The sequence below is a fragment of the Scatophagus argus genome, chromosome 14, assembly GCF_020382885.2.
Source record: "Scatophagus argus isolate fScaArg1 chromosome 14, fScaArg1.pri, whole genome shotgun sequence".
Lineage (NCBI taxonomy): Eukaryota > Metazoa > Chordata > Actinopteri > Scatophagidae > Scatophagus > Scatophagus argus.
Window position 1 is genome coordinate 20,998,376 of NC_058506.1, and position 20,452 is coordinate 21,018,827.

A 20,452-nucleotide genomic window follows, 5' to 3' on the forward strand; every position below is an offset into this window, starting at 1 on the left:
ATTCTGACAATACCAGTGAATAAAATAAAAAAGAAAATCTCAAGGGAGGATTTTACATGTCTAGATAAGCTGCTATATTGTGCTTGTAATAATATAAAACAACAAAAATGAGCACTCCTTACTTTCTATTCATTTGCATTTTGTCATATCTAATGTCCAATCAGTCTTGACTGTATGTTTACTCTAGACAACTGTTCCCACCAATATTTTCAGCTATTTAAAATACTGTGAGTTAAATACAAATGTGTGGAAATGATCTCATCATATAAGGAAAGCTGCGATGCCTGGAGTCAGAGTTTAGTCCAGTGTTACCATCATGTAAATGATAGTCTTTGGGAGAATTAGCCAATTATGGAGTAATTATTGCTGAATATGTAACAGCTGTCACTAAACTGTTGATTAGCATTATTGCAAACATGTAAATAAATGGATGTTTAGAGGAAATAAACACAGGATCCATAAGGCTGCATCAAAGCTAGAGTTAACTCAGCTCACTAGCGGCCCCTACAGGCGACAAGGTTCCCTACAAGCGACAATACAAAACACCTGGATGCAAAGTGGATCTAAAAATGTGACGTTTGTCCTGAGGGTGTCAGAGAATAAGAAAACCCCCTCAACTCAGAAGGTTTTCATCGAGCGATCACACTGCGATACCCTTACGTTTCATCTATTCATTCAGCCTCAGGTCACCAATTAATTTCTGTGTGGACGGTGGATTGTTTTGTTTCATGCTAGTCAATTAGTAGTGAGTTACCTCTCTTACTGCCCACAGTCATTTTCAGTAAACTTCGGCAGCAGTTTTTCTTCTTAGAGAAATAAAAACATCTCAGTGTAAGAGCAGCTATTTCTGTAGGTTGACTTACAACTGCAGGTGACGCTGCATCAATCTCATCTGCACTTCCAGCAGTATTTGTCACAAGAAGATGTCCCTGTTCTTTATCTGGCCTTCAACTGCGGGAAGCAGCCGTCAATGAGAAAAACACTTCAACTGTGAAGCAAATTTGTGATGCGGGTCGTGATTCATGAGGTTGGCTGCGTACATTTCACAACTAACTGCCAACTGTATTTCAGAAGCAGAAATTGTATCTGTGCGTTGGCACTGAATCAAAGGTCAGGGGTCCCTACATACATGCAGATTCATTCACTGGAATCCATGAATATCAGGAGAAAATTTCACAGAAATCACAGATTGAAAGATTCATTGCCATGGAAGTGGGTCAATGAAGGATAAGCTTTGGGCTGATTGAAATTAAAAGGACAAACAGGTCAGAGCCCCCACAGCTAAAACGAATGTTCCTCTGGAGACCATGAATATTCATACCTAATCTCCAAATCAGATATCATGGTCTAAAATGTAAGTTCAACCGACCATCAGGCCCTGCAGTGACGTAGTAAAGAAGGAGATCGCATACCTGATCTGCTGAGTTTAAGGTCTCATTCCCCTAAAAAAAATAACTTAAAGGTTGATGCCATGAATTCCAACTGAATTACAAGGATGTGGTGATGGTAATAGCTGATCTCTTCTGCAGCTGCTATAAACTGATGTTATTCAGTGTGCTATATTTTCCATGAATTCTAAGCTGATGCTGCGTTTTCACATTCATTTCCATACTTGTCTGGCTCATTGAAAGCCACTTCACATCACATCAAGAGTGCGTGCTGTTTGAAATAGAGAGGGTACAACTGCAGCTCAGAAAACTTTGCACTGAAGTCTCCCGATGCACTTCACAGAAACCAGCTTCACATGAAATGCAAGTATCTGTAATGAACGGCAACCTACAGGGTTTGTATTATTATCTTAATTGGCACTGTCACTCATTGGAAAATAATAACCCAGAATGAGGAACAATCTTACTGCAGTTAAAGGGACCCTTCAAACCACAATCCAAAACACAACATCGTCCTCTTTCTCTTAGAGCTGTTTATCCATCTCGGTACTTTTGGTGTGACAGACTTTTGGAGGGTGACTGCCCTCTCTTGAATATAATGGAACTAGAGGGCTCTTCACTTGTGGTGCTCAAAGTGCCACAAAAAAAATGCATTTAAATGTCTCTTTCCAGAAATCATGACCTGATTACTCAACACAATCCAGCGATCTTGCTGTGAGCAGCTCCATGTAGGAACTATTTTCTTTGTAGACCAAAATGTGCATCTATTCACGGACAAGAAGCTGGTGCTTGTGACAGGGCACGATGCAAACATTAATGGCGTCGTCCTCGACTGAGCTGCAGCCTTCAGCTTAATCATCCCATCGCATTTCATTTCGATGCATGCAGCCACTTGATCCAAGCAGAGATATCAACATATAAATCCATTAGCACAGCTGTAAGTGTTTCTGAGAGTTAATATCATTTGTTTCAAATCATATCACTTTAACCAGCATATCGGTGTAACCCCACTAATGACTTGGCTTCATCAAGGCAGGCTTTACTGTCAGGATATGTAACATCCTCCACTCATCTCCTACAGGGCAGTTATATAAACCAGGTGCATCACTTTACATATAATTTCCTACAAATTAACATCTAAAGCAGGCTTGCTTCCCTTCTCTTCCCCTCTCTGCCTCACTCTCCTCCCTCCTTCCACGGCCCTCTTTGCTCAGAGGAGACAGAAGGGAGGTATTGTGCTGGATTCAAATAAAGAAATGGAGAAGTAAACAGAGGAGCGACGAGGGAGGCAGGAAGGGCAGGAGGGAGGGCTGGATGGAACGGGGCTGCTGGTTGGTGCTGCTAATGATGAGGAAAATGGAGGGTCATGTGGGAGCCATGGCTGGATGGAGAGAGAGAGAGGCAGTTGGTGTAGTATGGAGTCAAGATCACTTGAGTGGTGGGCGGATGCTTTGTGTATGTGTGAATCCTGCTGCTGTGTTTTCTATCTACCTGCTGAAGCTGTGTGTGCGTTGACATGTGTTTATATTACATGGTGGTGGTACATGCCTTTACTTGTGTGAGTCAAACCAGGTTATCCATGAGTGAGACTATATGTGTGTGTGTGTGTGTGTGTGTCTATGTGCTTTGTAGAGGGGAGGCAGCAGCAGCCAAGTGATTAATGTGTCAGAGAGGCAGCTGTGTCCTGGGCTCACTCATTTGGAAATATCTTTCAGGGAAGAAAGACAGAGCGGGAGAACAGAGGGAAGGGGAGGAGGAGGAGATGCTTCTACATCCTTTGCCAGATAAACAAAAGCGGAGTGTCTTTACCAGGGTCGACTGCGGAAGCGGGGGAGAGAGAGAGAATTAAAGAACAGGGGAGGGAGGTAGAGGGCACTGCAGCATCCTTCTGTCCTCTGTCGGATCAAGATTCATCAGCGTCTCCTTTAAGCATCACTGTGTCTTCAAATGCTGAATATTCTGTGAGCGTTTGCCTAAATAACACGCCAAGACTGGGACGTTAAAACTTGGGTTTCATGTTGTAGCTTTGGCCATCTTATTGTATTCACAGAAAGTTGGGGAGATTGTTAACTTGTTGTCTCTACTGCACACCCTGATGGGACATTTTTAGTCGTTCGAAATCAGCCAAACTCTTTAGTGATTACTAGGCAAGACAACGTCTGTGTTTGCACCTATCAAAGCTTGGCTCGTGACAACCTGAGCCTTAGTGACCCCTTCTGCATACATCACAAGTCTGACTCCAAACTAATCCGGAACAAACTTCCGTAAGTATTTTTGCAACAGCATCTCAGGCATTTTCCTCTTTTGTAATGAAACATGACATTTAATAGAGGACGACTGCAGAGAAGCCACCTCCAAAATAAGAGAGGGTGCAGGTGGAAAACAGCTTGTGGGGCTACTGTGTGTCTACCATTTGAAAATGTGCAGCAAGTCATGTGGATATTATTTTGAGTCAGGCAGCTGCAGAACAGCATGAGAAAGCAGAGAGGGGATGTCTCACCAGCATCTCCTGACACACGCTGGGCAAAGCAGGTTTAATCTTCAGGGGCCACCATGACAGACAAACAAGTCATGACGAAGATGTCTTTAGAGGAAAGAGCTCTGAAACTGTGCAGCCATGCAATGCTGTTGTTGCGTACAGAATCAACATGCACATAAGTGGAAGCTGCAGTGGTGCTTTTACCATTAACTTGCTACTGCACATAAACAGTGAGTTTGCCATTTGTATTCACGTTTCGTTGGCTGTTTGATGACAGCTTCTTAGCGATTAAATTGGAAATGTCTGACTCCACGAGTTGACAAAGATTGGCCAAATGCACCCTTAGTAACCCGCGGCAACGTTAGACCTTCTCATCCCTGACTCCACCCCCAAATTCACTCCAGACTGGACATGTCAGCCATGTTTTAGCACTGCTGAAGTAATGATGTGAAGCTTACAGCAGGCCGGCAAACTGACTAATATTAGAAATACAAAGATTGTTTTCAGAGAGACTCTAAGCCACAGTGGATTACGCAGTGGTTTAGTGCAGGTAGCTAGAGGACAGAGGGGATTCTGTGGCTGGCCTGAGTCGAGACATTTCTCATTACGAAGCATTCAGGTGCTAGCATGGCTCATATGCATGATGAAAACATTACCCGTTGCTTTTTGACAGGGGGATTAGTTCTAAACAGAAACAGGAAATTGTAAAACAAGACACAAGCATAGTGAACTGATTGGAGCTACAGGCAACTGATGCTTTCTGTAAACTAGCAAAGCTTCAGCCCATCCAGCCTGTTGTTGGGAAAAGCACTCATGCTGTGCATGCATCACGGCTCTGATTGCTGTTGCTCATGGCGTGGCAGAGTGCACGTTCCCAGACACACAGAAAAGCAGCATTAGGGACGAGCTGCCACCTGGAACCTTAGGGCTCTCAGTTCTCACAGCTACACTTAAAAATACAGTTACAGCCAAATAATGCTGCATTACTGTGGACTGAAGAGTGCACATGGCAGAAGCCTCAATGAAAATGGACAGTTAGACACACTTCAGGACTGGTTTACGGGAAACAATAAAAAACTGACATTTGGCAAGCTCAGGAGACAATGTTAATGATGGAGGGAAAATGTCAGTGGGCATGTTGTTGGTCTTGCAAGCACACATTCGCACAAACATTTATTTAAAAAGTGTTGGTTTGCGCTGCCAGCTGTAAGAGAGGTTTTTGAACTTCCTCTGTGGCATCGGCTAATGCAGCACTTTTTATATGCAAATCAACAGAGCTGCAGCATTCAGTACATGACAAGTGGATAAACACCAACCAGCAGAAGAGACTATGGGCCAGGCTGTGTTTTCATTATTAAAGGTCCACGTAGGAATTTACACTAAGGCCAGAGGGTTGGACCAGCGCCATCAAAATCTACCAGCGGGGTTAATTAGAGCATTAAAACAGAATTCATTACTGTGGGATGATACATTAACAAAAAGAGCTAAAAGAGGCTAAAAAGCCCAGCAAAGCTGCAACAGAATCACTGGTAATGGGACCCATTTCACATAGCATATTATAATAATTCAGTGTTATTTTAAATAATAAAGATTTAGCAGCTTTCTGCTCCATGTGAACGTCATCGTGGTGACATGCAGCAGAAGGCAGAAGCTTCGTGCTGAAGGCCGGTGGGTTTTCTGACTCGGCCCTTCGTTCCTGGTGTGCAGTTGTGAAAAACAGTCAGTGCTCCATCACCACCAGTTTTGTTTGCTTCTCTTTTCCACGCACAGTGCGTTTACTTAAACTCTGGTTTCTCTTGAGGGTTTCTTTCCTCAACTTCCACGGCTTCTGTTATGAAATAAATAGATCATGAAACGCTTTGCCTCCACAGCAGCAACAACTTCGCAGCTCATCTTTCTTTCTTGATTTGTGTCCTGCTTCTTCACATAATTCAACGTATTCACCAAAGTGTGAAATAGGAATAGCGACTGATGAATTGTTTGTCAACATTTCAATTAGTTCCTTGGAGTATTTTTGTGATTTTTCACTAGTATCGGATTTCTTATTACGTTAGAAAAGTTAGAAATGATCCTAAAAATCCCTTTATGAAGAAACACTCCAAAGGTTCCTCTTTTATGAAGTAAATTCCTTCCTTACAATCTTATTTTCCTAAAATCATCAAATATTTCAGCCTGTCTCAAATGAAAGTCACCTTTATTAAAGCACTTATTAAAATCAAGATTTCATTTCTCTTCACAAAATTGAAAATATGTCGAAAAATTCTGAACACGACCGGCAAACTTTTTTTTTTTTCAAAAACATTGGACTTGGAGCCAAAGATGACTTTACAGGGCAGAGTTTTGCGCCGTACCTGCCGCACTCTGATTGGCTCGTGTGTTCTGCTGGATACCAACACAAACTCGACTGGACTGTCAAGTGAGGGCTGCACTCAGTCATTTATTATTTTATGATGATTTAATTACGACAAATGATTTAATCATCGCAAAACGACTGAGTGCAAACCTCTGTTGAGAAATTACGTATTATTACATTTGCTAATCAAAGAATGAATATTTAACATCACCCCATACTGTAAATACCAGGCTGAAGTCAAAGTTTCCAAAAATATGATGATATACCCCGACGACCTGATTTAATTTAAGCATAATTAATCATCTTCCTCTTTCATTTGACATAAAAGTACACTCACAGAGAGCTTACTCTTGTGTACTTCCTTTAGTCAGAGCACATTCTACTCCATTTAGCAGGACAACACTGCCACTGCGTTGTTTCCATGTTCACATACTGCAAGTATGTATGAATATTTTTTTTCTAAGGGCAGAGGATGTTGCTATGATGTTATGTAAAGCTCTTTGCATGTAAAAATGGGAAGTTGTCTTGTCTTTTACATAAATGTAGATTTAGAATAACACCACTCCAAGGCTGTTACAATTCCGTTGCATTCCTTGTACAATGACAATAAAGGCCTCTGATTCTGATATTTATACTGTGAAGCCGCAGCCTGTCGAGTTTCAGTCATAAGGTCGCATCTGTCGAAAGGCTCCTCACTTTCCTCGCAAGGCAAAGTTAAATCACGACTCTTTCTCATCAGGTGGTGACAGCAGGCAGCAAAACAAAAGTCTATTTATCTTGAAATGTCAAAGATAATTACTTTAAACCAATGCTGTCATTACATCTCATCTGAATTATGGCAAATTAATTAGAAGAGAATTGAAATAGCGGTGCAATTCTCCTTGATGATCAAGATGTGTCTCTGGTCAAAGTTCAACCACTTAGATTTTATTACACTCTCAGTAAACCAGATCATTTCACCAACAAGCTGCCCTGTCGGCTCAGAGCGTTTATATACACTTCATTTTCACCAGTAAATAGGTTTTTACTGAAATGTAATGACAACCATATTACACTTTCTAATCACATAATAAGAAAATGTTTCTAATCAACCTACTTTGCAAGTTGCAAAAATCTTGGCAGCATCATGTGACTTAAAACATGTTTTTATTATTAATAATTAACCACATTCATAATCTTTTGCAAACCTTAATCAAAGTGCTTTTGTGGCCTGAACCTAATTAGAGACAGCAGTCTGGACATGAACTCTGGATTCTGGTGTCAGAGTCCTGCACTTGATGGTGCTGTTTTCAATTTAGTTGTGTTTAACTGAGGAAGTGCTATAATGCTGTTGATATTCTGTATTGTTTTTATTTACCAACATTTCCCACAAAGGCATGATAAACCCATCGAATCTAATCCATCTAAGCGTTGTCTGCGTGACTAAAGTCTGATGTAACTGTTTCTGCTGTTCCTTCAGCCTCTGTTGTCTCCAAAACCCCTTAAAGAAACACATCCGTGAGTCACACGGCTGCACTGGGTGACATATTCCTGAATTGCCATGAAGTAGTTTATTTTCAGCCACTCTTACATACACCACCCAGTTTAAGTAAACACTCACTCGGGCATGAAATGGTGTCTAATTTGTTGTTGGAAGATTTAAAGGAGGAACTTAAGTGAAACACTGAAGTCCCAACTGCCCCCTGCTGTGGGAAATTATTTGGCTTTTTTATCTCTTCCTCTTCTTCTTCTTCTCATCACTATTGTTATTATTATTAATGGAGCTATATATTTGGGACTGTTTTTTTTTAGGATTTATATCTTCACTGATCCAATGACCTTTAGGGATGAATACCACAAGCCCCAGAGACGCTGGTTTTGGTCTTTTCGAGTGTCCCCTCTTTGCCCTTCGATGTCCTCTGACTTTGTCCTTTCAATTCATTCCAGGCAGACGGCGATGCCCACATGAACGCTGTTTAACCGAGCTCGGTGCTTCACACTCCCAGTCTGATTTTTCAGTCTCTCATTTTTTTTTATAGAATGCTGCTGTCTCGTCTTGAAGAGTTTATGAATTTTCTTTCATAATAAAGAAGTGGAAGAATCTATAGCTGGAAGTTTTGCATGATTTGACTTGATAAAATCTTCACAGGAAAAAAAATGGCCATATGGGGTTACATCGCATTGTGTTTTAATGATAGGCAGCAACCTCTAGAAGTCATACCAATTATGACAGGACCAAAGAAGGAAGTCAGGTTACAAACACTATATAGACAAAAGTACTGGGGCACCAATAAGACTATTTATCATTGAATTCAGGTGTGTTATGGAGCTATTTTTCAGGGTTTGGGCTCGGCCCCTGACTTCCAGTGAAGGGAAATCTTAATGCTTCAGTACACCAAGACATTTTGGACAATGCTATGCTTCCAACTTTGTGGCAACAGTTTGTTGAAGGCCCTTTTCTATTCCAGCATGACTGTGCCCCAGTGCACAAAGCAAAGCTCCATAAAGACATGGTTGGATGAGTCTAGCCTCACAAATGCCATATTAATGTCTATTTATTTCGAATGCAATGCCATTAAAGTCCCTGTTGGTGTCCCAATACTTTTGTCCATATAGTTTAGAGACGCGCAAACAGGAGGACTGGTGGATGACACAGCCAGACTTTCACTCAGGAGGCCACTGATTGTGTCCCGTGTGAAACCAAAAATCAACACTGATTTATTCAATTAACCTACTTTATGCATGAAACTTGAAATGCATGAACGTTGCATCACTGACGTGTTTATTTTAACCAAAACCGTGATCTTTACCTAAACCTAACCAAGTAGTTTTTGCCTAAACCTTACTAAACTGCAACCATTTCACCCATATGAGGCGAAAAGTCCAGCACACAGTCGACCTGTTGAGCCTTTTATATATGAGGATGTGCTGGTTAACTAATGAACCTTAGCAGTTTTATCTGCAGTAATTATGATTTACCTGTTTCACTACCTGAGAGCTTGAATACGACTCAAAACTCACCCAGTTATCACCTGAATAAACCCATGAGTCAACAGGAGTCAAAACAAGGTGTGTTTAATGAAGGGGCCGCATCCTCAGCTCACAGTGTGGCTCTAAGCAGCTCATGTATTGACAAATGCAGATTGAAATGCATTGGACTGGGGACTATTGACATTGCAATAGCAAAGACACATCCTGTGGTTGGGAAATTTTCTTGGCGCAGTGAGAGATGACCTTGCTGAATACATATTCTGAGGAAACGCTGATAGAGCTTCAGTAGCTTGGGAAATTGAACCTGTGTTATAAAAGAAAAGCGCACAGGATGACAAGCAAACACTGTAAGCGTGTGATTGATTTAGTCATTAATCCGAGCTGTACTCAGCATGTGTGTGTGTGCGTGTGTGTGCATGTGACTACACACACACACACACAAATGCACGTGCTTGTACGTGTTTAAAGAGCCTCTGTCTGTGCACATATGGATAACACTGCTTGTATTTAAGTGCTGTGTACCTCATCCCTCCTCCATCCTCTCATGTCTTCCATCCTATTGATTGGCATGCAGAGCAAACACGGGTCACCAATGCAGGAGACGTCCGTAGAAGAACCAAGGAAGCTCTTTGACAACAGGAAATATTTGGCTTGTTCTCCAGCCTTTTCAAAAATGTCTTTTAGCAGGGGTTTACCAGAGTGAAGTAAAAGAAATATCCTGTTGTTCCCAAATTGTCACGTTCAGTTTCTTAAATCCTTTAATACTCGGCCACTGCTCGTACTACTACGGCTACTTTTTCATGTCATGGACCCCTAAACTGACACAAGTTAGCTGTCTCAGGGGCCCTCCTCTGAGGAGGCATTTGGTCTTTTATTTCAGGAGCCGAATAGCCACACGTTCAATCACAGCACACTGAATTATTGTTAAAATAAATTATTACCATAACAAATCATTTATTAATTTATTATCTTTTTTCTCCTTTAATTTGCCAAACATTTGTGGTGTTACTGTTAATACTTCTAAAACACTATAATGTCACTCCAAGAAATAGATAGATAGATAGATAGATAGATAGATAGATAGACAGATAGATACTTTATTGATCCCGAGGGAAATTCAGTATTCAAGATGATCTGTCTGGAGCTCATCAAATGAAATACTACCTGTTGCCTCATAATTTACTTTAAGTGTATAGTTGTGCAAGTGAATTTACACAGTAACAACGGTAAACATTGACATCAGGAGAACCAATAATGAATCTTTTGAAAAATATCAAACATATTGTGCTTAAAACCTTGAAAGGCTTATGCTGCCAATATTGCGACATGGCTGTTTCTAACCCACTGAGGTACTGCAATCACTGGCAAACAGTTCAAAAGGGTAAGAAAGCAGTATTTGGCAGCTTACACACTAATTTGGCACATCCACCATTTCAGTCCAACGCAATGGAATGCAACAGAAACAAAGATCTAAGACGAACCTGAACACTGAAAGACAGCTTATTAGAGTGTCCCAATTTGAGCGAGTTAAATATTTCTTCAAGTTATGACAGCTTCAGAAAGATAACGTTGGGGAGATGAAACAATATTTTCCAAGTATTTCACTGCTGACGCCAAAAACTGTGCGCTGATTTGGTTTTCACATTAAAGTCAGATGACTGCTGCTGGCAAGTGCACGTTGGTTGGCAATCAGCTGCAGAGACCACCACAGCTTGGTGGCGGCAGCGTAGGTTTGTGACCGAGAACAGGCCTGTGAAGGACTGGGCTCCGTCCAATCAGCCCCGAGGGAGGATCTCTTACTGTTCAATTCTAATTCATGTACATATAAATAACCGTCGCTGGCGCTGCTAATTGGATTAAAAGGCTCGGTAGAGGAGAGGCAGGGGAGAGGGGGAGTGCAGGCAGCAAGAGAGGCAGCACGACTTGACTTACAGCAGACATTGTTTTTCATGTAAGGGCATCTATGGAGGCATATTACGACCAGGCATATAATGCTTTCTAATCTTCTTTCTTTTTTTGTTTGTTTGTAATTAAAAAATAACTACCTGAAATTCTCGCAGCCATGGCAACGTGGTCTTGCTCACCTGACCAATTTAGAGTTAATTTCGTGCATTTCCATCAGCACGACAGAATTTCTCATTTGAACAGAAGTAGGTCATTTTCTCACTTGCTGGTCAATTTAGCTTCCACTTTGCAGTTTGTTTGGCTCAGCGTGCATAACAGGCAACACTTCCTGCACAGATGTTTCAAAGTGCACAACACTGGCAGGCTTTTAATTTGAAACATATGCTGGAAGTTTTTCCAGTTTAACTGACAGCAGCTTAATTAGTGAATGAAGACAGAGTTTCTGCTGATGAATGATAATTGGTCGTATTATGATTATACAGTGCATGCAGTGCTTTAAATGGACAGAGGAGCTGAGAAGAACATATGGATGTGTTTTTGTTGCGAGGGCTACCACTGGCTACGAAAGAAACAACAAAAAGACAGATCAAACACACTTGGAAATATCATTTCTGTAACACCTTTTAAAATGGGTGGCTCAAAAAAAGAACTGACGTCTGGATTTTTCACTGCTTTTTGACCCTTTTTAAGTTTGACATGAACCACATTCCCAAAAGTGCAATGATACTGTGAGCAACACAACAGACATGCAGAGAAGACAAACTTGGCCGCCAATGGATGCACTTCCTGTGCGTTTCTTTATGTATGACAGGCGACTCTTGTCTGTTGTTTCAAAGAATCTTTTCACTTATTTTTGGGTCTTTGTACTTGGCTTGGTTCTTATTTTACTCATAGTGTGCAGTCTTAAATTGTTTAAGTTAATTTTGGTATGTTTAACATTAACAAGAGGTTTGGTATGAATATTCAGAAGTCTGGAAATGTGAATGCAGTCAGAGCTAAGAACCAGTAAGCAAACAAAGGAAACAAAAACTGGAATCTCCATAATTATTACATACAAATTCATTCATTGTCAGCGTAACACTGTTTAGAACCTCAGACGAGCTTTGGACGAAATGGACTGATGGACGATCCATCAGAGATCTGAATGTGAGAATGAGTGATTGAAACTGAAATGGGAAAAGATGGCGATTTGGTCACAATACACAAACACTTGATGCTGAGAGCAAGCGCGTCTTGAAAAGAGAAAGAAGCTGGAAAGAATGGTGCGAGAATGAGGTGAGGAAAAGGCAAGGACAGGTGGGAAGGCTTACCTGGGTACTGTGCAGCTCCTGAGGCGGCGAAGGAGGGCAGGTGGGGTAAACGGGAGGGGAAAAACAAACAAACAAAGAGGGAAAAAAAACACAACAGAAAGGGAGGTTAGCATTCAAGGCAAAGGTAATTGTCCCCCTCTAATTGCCTTTAGAGGCGCATGCTTGTAAAGTACAGGATAAGCAAGGTAGGAATGCAAAGAAAAGTTATTGATTCTGCTCACCCCCCATTAAAGGACCACAGCTGATTGGAGAAACAGACAGCTGATGAAGTTAAGGTTTTAACTCCAAAGGAAAATTCATTTGGCTACGGATGTGCTGTGATCATCAACTTTGAGCATCATTTCTTGATGCTAATAGCCCACCAAAATGTTAAGTGAAGTGCAAGTGCTGTGAGGATGATATGTAATATCTTTCATCTATACTTGGCGAGTTCCAAGCCACATATCAGCAGAATTACAAATATCTTCTTCCCCAGAAACAGCATTTAGAGACTGACACTCACAAAACTCCTGACTGTAGCACACAATAATGATGGCATCACTTCGCCTTTCATGCACAGTTTGGCAGAATGAAAACAAGGAACAGAGTCAACTCAGGTTAATAAATGTGTGTACTTTACCGACACACACACACACACACGAGAGCACAGGCGCAGCGTCACCGCCCTGCACCCAGCCGAGGAACAGCTGAGCACATAAACCCCTCAAACAGCCACAACTCATCATTTTATATTTAAGTTGGTCTCTGGAATCAACAGAGTGTCATAAGAACGACGGCTAAGAAACCCTTTTGAAGAAAACCGGCTAAAAAAATGTTTACATCGGTATAAAATCCAGCATTGCAGGGAGGGAGCAGCGTTGGCTCTCGAGTCTACAGTCTGGCATCAGTTTGGACCCCCAACGCTGAAGAACATTTTTCAGCCGAGTAAGCATCAGGATTCCAGCTACGAGGCGGCTTTTGATTAGAAAACCTATTTCCTCTTCAACTTTTGCCAAATTTCAATCATGGTGATATTCTAATTAGCATTATCCAGAGCAAGAAAGAGAGGCAGAGACTGAGTGGGTGTGTGTAAGTGAGGGAGAAGAGGAGTGAAGAAGAGGAGTGAGAGGGAGGCAGTCGCTGCATGTAAGCAGGGAAAATCTTTGGAAAATGCAGCATGAAGATCGAGTGAAACAAAGAGTACGATTTGAGCTCTTTTCGATCCTGTTACACAGCAGCGTTTGTGATGAACTTGTATCTTCTCTGCTCAATTGCTTTTCCTAAATCCCTGTACATGGATCTGTGCAAGCTTAAAGGCTTCAGTGTAGGTCATATGACACATTCACTGACCACGTAGTCGAGAAAAATCGGATTCATTTCCAAGCTACTGAATTTTCAAACTGCCCAGTGTTTTTCTGTGCAAGACAAATTTAAATCCTTACAATTTGAATACAATCTTAGAAACTGGCAGCCTCAGTCTCACCTAAACGGCACTGTTGAATCAGACTTCGCAGCATAGCATCAGTTGTCTCCTGCTTAAGCACTCAGCCGGAGCACACGGGGAGCAGAGTTAACAAAGTGCTTCAGAGAGCCACACAGTCAACCCAGACCACCCTCAAGTTCAGGTTCATGCAGTGCGCCGGGGTGTGTGTGTGTGTGTGTGTGTGTGTGTGTGTGTGTGTGTGTGTGTGCAGGGTTTGCTTTGGGGAGATTACACAGCAATAGTCGAGGCGCGGAGAATAACTGCATGCTCACTTTGGCCCTTACGGGTCTTGCGGGAGCCTTTGCTATCCCACTCCGACCTACAACCTCCAGAGGTGAGGTTAAATGACAAGGACTGCAGAGATGCATTAAACATGAGTCATTTGGACAGAGAGCTAGTCGTCGGACCACTCCAGAGATGATAGGGACATTAACCAGGGTTTCACCACGGCCTGAGCTGCATTTAATGAAGGCCTCCACTACCTCCCAGTGCCTCCCTCCACGTCTGACTCACAGCCAAGGAGCTAAGCAGTTCAAGATAAACACAATCACGACTCTATCTGGCTCCGCTTGTCTGAATTTCTGCATCTTCCTCGACATGGACTCTTTTTCCAGCAAAAATTAAGTGGCTTCAGCAAAGAAAGATGAATTGACGCAAAATACAAAAGAAACGCACATGTTGTATAATAAGAGCGCAACAGACACAGCAAGAGCATAAACGAGATAAAATAACGTAACAAAGCAGCACTGTACTAAACACACCAACACACAAGTTTAAATGCTGACATCTAGCAACATGGCAACATCGTTTAAAAGAAGATGAATCCCGAGAATCACAATCAGTCATTATACATTTAAGTACAACGAAATTCTACAGTGCAGAAATTCACTGTACTTGCAGTGTGATGACAATAAAGTTTATTCTGATTCAGATTCTTTAAATCTTCATATAAAATGCAGCAAAATAACTCTGCAAGTACACTGATGCAGTAATCAAGCATCTTCAGCTTAGACAAAGTCCAAAGACACAAGATAAATTATGACCCAAGCTTTCTGTTGTAAACAGAAACCACTTATGGCTCAACTTACTGGTTCAAATTTGACCCACATCTCTTACCGTAGTTGTCCATATTTTTCACTCAGTTTAAACCAAACTGTTGGCTTGTTTATATCCTGCCTGATGTATGCACGAAGACAAACATTATATACAGAGAAAAATATGATCCAGGTTCGAGTGAACTGGAGTATCTTAAACCAGTCGACCACTCCTTCCACTTCTGAAGCCAAACCTACACTTCGAGCATACAACACCAAGAAACCAGGCAAACATCAAAAGCCAATGAGGGAAGTCCATCTGATCAAAATCTTAGTCAAAATGATAGTGACAGTGCTGGAGAAACATCAGGGATCACCAAATCAACGGCCACACCAGATCACATGGAAGCAGCTGTTACCATCGCAGCACATGACTTGATGTAAGAACAACTAAAACACACAAGAGAAGATCTTTTGTTTCAGAATTTCATAATGAGATGCTGCTCCGGAAAATGACCTTTAACAACTAGGAGTTTAAAACTTTTAATCTTTCATTTGCTCCTACCATTAAAACACTGAGCCTCTAGTCATCTGCAGTGATCAAAAACACGTTTTTTAAAAAGATTAAACCTCACACTGTAGCAACAAACAAAAAGAAAGAAAAAGGAAAAGTCCCAGGTGCTGTGAGAGTGGTCTAAAAACCAGGCACAACAGCCCCGCTTTCATCTGTATTCATCAGGTGAGCAAGGCCTTGACACTCTCCTCTTCGCTAGAAACACAATAATAACAATGGCTTCCTTCGACGCAGCACGACCACAGGCTTCCAAGCGCGTCATCTTCAAACGTAGCTCCTGGTTAATGGCCTGGAACACGTATTCAATGTCTATCAAAGAAGGACGTCGCTGGGATGGATGCACATGCTGACGTCTCCCGCTCGCTTCTCGATCACCCAAACACACGGCAACGCTCTGTCCCCTTCACACTCCTACACACACACACACACACACACACACACACACACGCACCCACACACACACACACGACGAAGCCTCCCTCCAGTCAGTTTAAGTATAGCAAGCAATAATGTGTTGATTAAATCTGTGATCAGCTGCCTAAGGGCCATGAAATTGGACATGATGAGTGTGGCACATTAAAAACTAATTATCAATAGCACCAGTCCTATTGTCTTTCTCCTTAACCAGTCGCAGCAGTAAATCAAGTGTGGAGAATGGAACACTGTGTGCTCTATCGCACTGAGCTCTGGGGTTACAACCACACCTGGATTCTGGTGACCTCAAAGCCTTTTGATAAAAATATTAATCTATTATTTACTGCCTGTAGCATTTCCTTATTGTATTACAAACTCATAGAGAGCAGGCCGCCAGCAGGGACTCAAGCTGCAGGACCTGTAATGCTGCACAATTTAAAAAGGTAAGCTGGAAAAAAGAGCTTTCTTATTTGTGTCCTCCGAAACACTGCTGCAGGACTGTGCTTCAAGTGTCTTGTACATGTGTAGCAAGTCTCCATATCAGTACAGACTGTACGAGCTTGAAAAAGGAGCAGCAAATACGATAAGATTCATTTGTTTTGTTGCCAGCACTGGTGCTATCTGCTTCCACTAGCACTGTGAATCGTACTCTGTAATAACAAAAATTTCATTTGTATCTTATGCAAGGCTCTTTCATTTTATGCACTTCAATAGTCACTTTGAACAACAAAATTCAACGCTGCAGATCAACAACCTTACACAACATTATGCTGAACACAAGCACAAGGCTGTACAGACAAACACATGCAGTGGAGGCAGCCGACCGACTACGACAGCAGCTCGCTCTCGCAGTACATTTGATAAAACTCCAAACCGGACTTTACTGAACTGAACCGAATCCATCGTTGCAATAGCTGCACAGCTCCAGGCATCCTTTTCCTTCAGCCACTGGCAGTTTTGCTACTACTGTTACTTTGTCCCATACTTGTGCAAAACATTTGTGTTATCTCCTTCAACTTCCTGAATCAGGCAAAACGAACAGAAGGGAGCTGTGAGGGTCAGCGGCAGGACTGTTAACGAAGTCACAGTGTATCATAAAACTCAAGGACACGTCACTGAACCGACCTAGACTCGGACCACCGGGTCTTATTGCATGTCGCCTCCTCCTCAGGACGCTTTCAAGATGGCACCTGGTGCGGTTGCTAAGAGACGTGTGATGCGGGTCTCTACATTTCATCACCAGCAATGTGCCGTGGGACAGAATCTGCACTTGTCTAGTCTCACCAAAAGGATTTCAGCTCAGTTATGCACTGAACTGTAAAGCAGCTGTCATTTGATGTAACCTAGGCGGTATAAACTGCCTTTTCTCCCCCTCCCTTCGCTCCTTCCTTTTTTCTCTCCTTGGATGTTGCTCACCCATTCACTCTCCCTTTACCTCCGGCTGTCTCTGGGACCCAGCGATTAGAGCGCTGAGTGCTGTCCTGCTGATAAGGCTGAGAAACCTCCCTCCTTCCCTCCCTCCCTCCCAGTGGCTGCGTCCTCAGGGTGCGGGAGAAAAAGGAGCCCAGGGTAATGTCCCCAACGCCCCCAATCCTCACCCCTTCTCGCCATTCATCAAGTCACGGGTGGTGGATGAATACACGGCCTTGTGCATCTTTTTTTTTTTTCACGGTGGATAAAAGCAGTCACAGAAATGAGGGAAAGAAGTGCAGCACAGCTTATGACAGTTTATCATTATGCACCGAGGGCCCTTTTTATGAGTGAAATCTTACATTCTGGGGTGTGTGTTTACTGTACCATCTGGTTGATTGTGTACACTTAGCACTGAAAATGTAGGACAAATGCTGGTGCTCAAATGTGGATAAGCTTCATTCCACGAGAGACTTTATTGTCTAAACTTTCATCCAGCTGCCATAAAAGGGAAAATAATATAGCACAGGTTATTCACACTGAGAGTAATTTGATATAATTAGAACACAGTTGAAAAACTGCAGCTCTCCACTGTTTCCTCCAGCTATGGTAAATCCTGCCAACCATGTTAGTTGAATTTAAAGGATAAGGCTGTGCTTATTGTCACCAAACAAATGGTTTCAATTGAAATCATTGGCCTTGGGGCTGAGTGCCGCAGACGGCATCACTACAAAATGACTAAATCACTTCAAATAAGAGAAAGGAATTGCAAAAATGTTGCAGAAAAATGTTCATGCAGCTCTGTGTTTACTTCTGGATGTGGTTTATGATGCTGTTTTTGATTGCATAATGAAGGTCATTTGTTTGTTATGATGTTTCTGAAGACAGAATATAGAAGATACATTATATTCACATATTTTAATTTAAAATAATAACTGTAAGCACACTTACATGAACTATATGAACATATCAAGGGACGTGTAAGGCTTTTGCACTGCAAGTTGTTTTTGTTTTCTTGACCACTCAGTGTGTATTTGCTTATGTTATTGCAGCATATATTTTGCAGTAGAAGTATAACCCCACTGAAATGTTTTTTTAATGTGGAAAAAAAAAGAAAAATTAAAGACAGTTTAGGTATGAAAAAGTCCATTGACCACCCAAAATATATAAAAAAAGTCATCATTCCCAAGCTACACCTGCTGAATGATAGATTGATAAGGAGAGGAAAACCTAATCCTCAAGGTGCTCCAAAGAAAAAGACTTGGCCAGCCTTATCTCTCGGGTCAAGGAAGGTCCACAGCCATTAATTTTAAATGAGTGGAATGGATTTGTGGTAATAGAAACCCAATGGCTCCAGACAGCATTGGGACTTGGTGGCGTGAAGACACCAAACGGCAGTGAGATAACCTGACCACTCAAGTGTATGAAGTCAAGAAACTGATTTGGGTTTTCTGTCGTGCCCCCACACACTACGAAAGTCTTCAGCGCAATGCATTAGAAATCTATTTGAAGGCATTCAAGTGTAACAGATGCTGCGGATGTCAGGTAAAGTCTCACTTTAGGCCAGAATACAATGCATCTAATTTGAGACTTTTAAGACTAATCTTTAGTTTAGTTTAGGGTTAGCCATTTTAATTTTGGCTGTCCCGAACATTAAACTGTAAACATCAGGAGTTTTGATGTGGGTAATGTTGAGGGTTCAGATACCTGTGGGTCGGTGGGGAAATAAAGCCAACTTCTGGTGTGTAACTGCTCACACTGATGTGCTTCGACAGGGTGTGACAAAGTAGCCCCAAACATAACATTGTTTTTCACGCAACAGAGGAGTCTGGAGTTCATAAATGCTACTGTCAGTTTCCACTCTGTGAAAAAAAATCGTTTTCCTCGTTCTATTATTTTGTGGACTTACAATATAGGAAAGCGGTAATGGCTGTTTGCACTTCACATGTAGCTTGTTCACACCCTGCAGACTGTGAGTGTGAAAAACACACTGAAAAATATGTTCACAGCACCACATATTTTCCCATATGCCACCAAGACGCAGGCTATTATTTCAGATATTTTTGAGTTATTGTTTCGATATCCCAGTCAACTAGTTGTGGCTAAATGTTCCATTCTGGTGAGGAGAGGATACACAGATAAGACTCTTCAGACTGAGTGTGACTGTATGTTCTTGTATCAAATGCTGTGTTTATACTTACTAGTTTTTACTACTAAAAATCTAAAAAATCTAAATCTAAATCTAAATAAAATCTATAAAAAATTTGGCTTTGTTTGAAACTTTTCCGGTAAAATCAGTAATTGAATTTGAGTGTGTATGTTATACTTCAACACCAAGTGAGGCTTAGTTTGGTAGATGTGCATTACAAGCTTTATTGAAACAGCGAGGGACCCTGCACACTGTTGTGTCGAGGACTGAAGAGTCAGTTTCCCAATTCAGTTGATATTAATAAAACTCATCTTTGGTCCAACGTCACTTGACTTACTAAAACACAACAAAGTGCTCAGTGCCTGACACTTAGTTTATGTAACTTTCTGTAGCTACTTTAAAGTTCACAAAATCATTAACTAACTTTCTTTGATCAGCTCTGGCAACTAGTCAAACTATCAGCTGTCTACATCACAAAGGGCTGACGCCTCTACAAACACGTGCTGCGTGCAAGGCAGGAGTTGTTATTCACAACAGCGAATGACCGACATTTGCACCGAGGTAGAACTTGCACGCTGACTCCTTACAGTCCTTCGGTAATGGCCGTGTAATATATGTGTTTGGAAGGTGGGGTGTGGCCATGCAGGAGTCTCCCAGATTAAAATGCCCTACTTTGAGCTATGCAGCTCAGAGGCTGTTACACCAGTGCTCATTCCCTCCCACCTTGCTTTTTACTTAATTGAATCAGCCAGTCGCCATATCAGATATTCCTTAACGGAATACTGAAACCCATCCACCCTTTTCCTAATACCATTAGAGGAAGCGGGAGAGCAAGATGGATGCTTTAATCCCGCTGGTTCAGAGCACACAAAAGGAGAGCGTGCCCTGCAGTAAGACATTAGCCACAACATTCACTACCGAGCCACAATATTCTTCAGAGCAGAAGACTTGCCCTGTCACTGCCTGACCGAAAGCTACAATAACAAGAGCTCATTTCCTGCAGA

At 41.8% G+C, this 20,452-nt stretch overlaps 1 protein-coding gene across 4 annotated transcripts in view; it reads right to left on the reverse strand.

Annotated features, from left to right (window-relative positions):
• The window catches only part of cadm1a (cell adhesion molecule 1a), a 323,583-nt gene that overhangs the window by 87,072 nt on the left and 216,059 nt on the right, over window positions 1-20,452 (reverse strand). For 3 of the 4 annotated variants that reach the window (XM_046410017.1, XM_046410016.1, XM_046410014.1), the window contains exon 2: window positions 12,406-12,423. The exons of the other annotated variant lie outside the window; for it this stretch is intronic. In XM_046410017.1, the coding sequence (XP_046265973.1) occupies window positions 12,406-12,423 (18 nt within the window). The remainder of the gene's footprint in view (window positions 1-12,405; window positions 12,424-20,452) is intronic. 4 annotated transcript variants of the gene reach the window in all.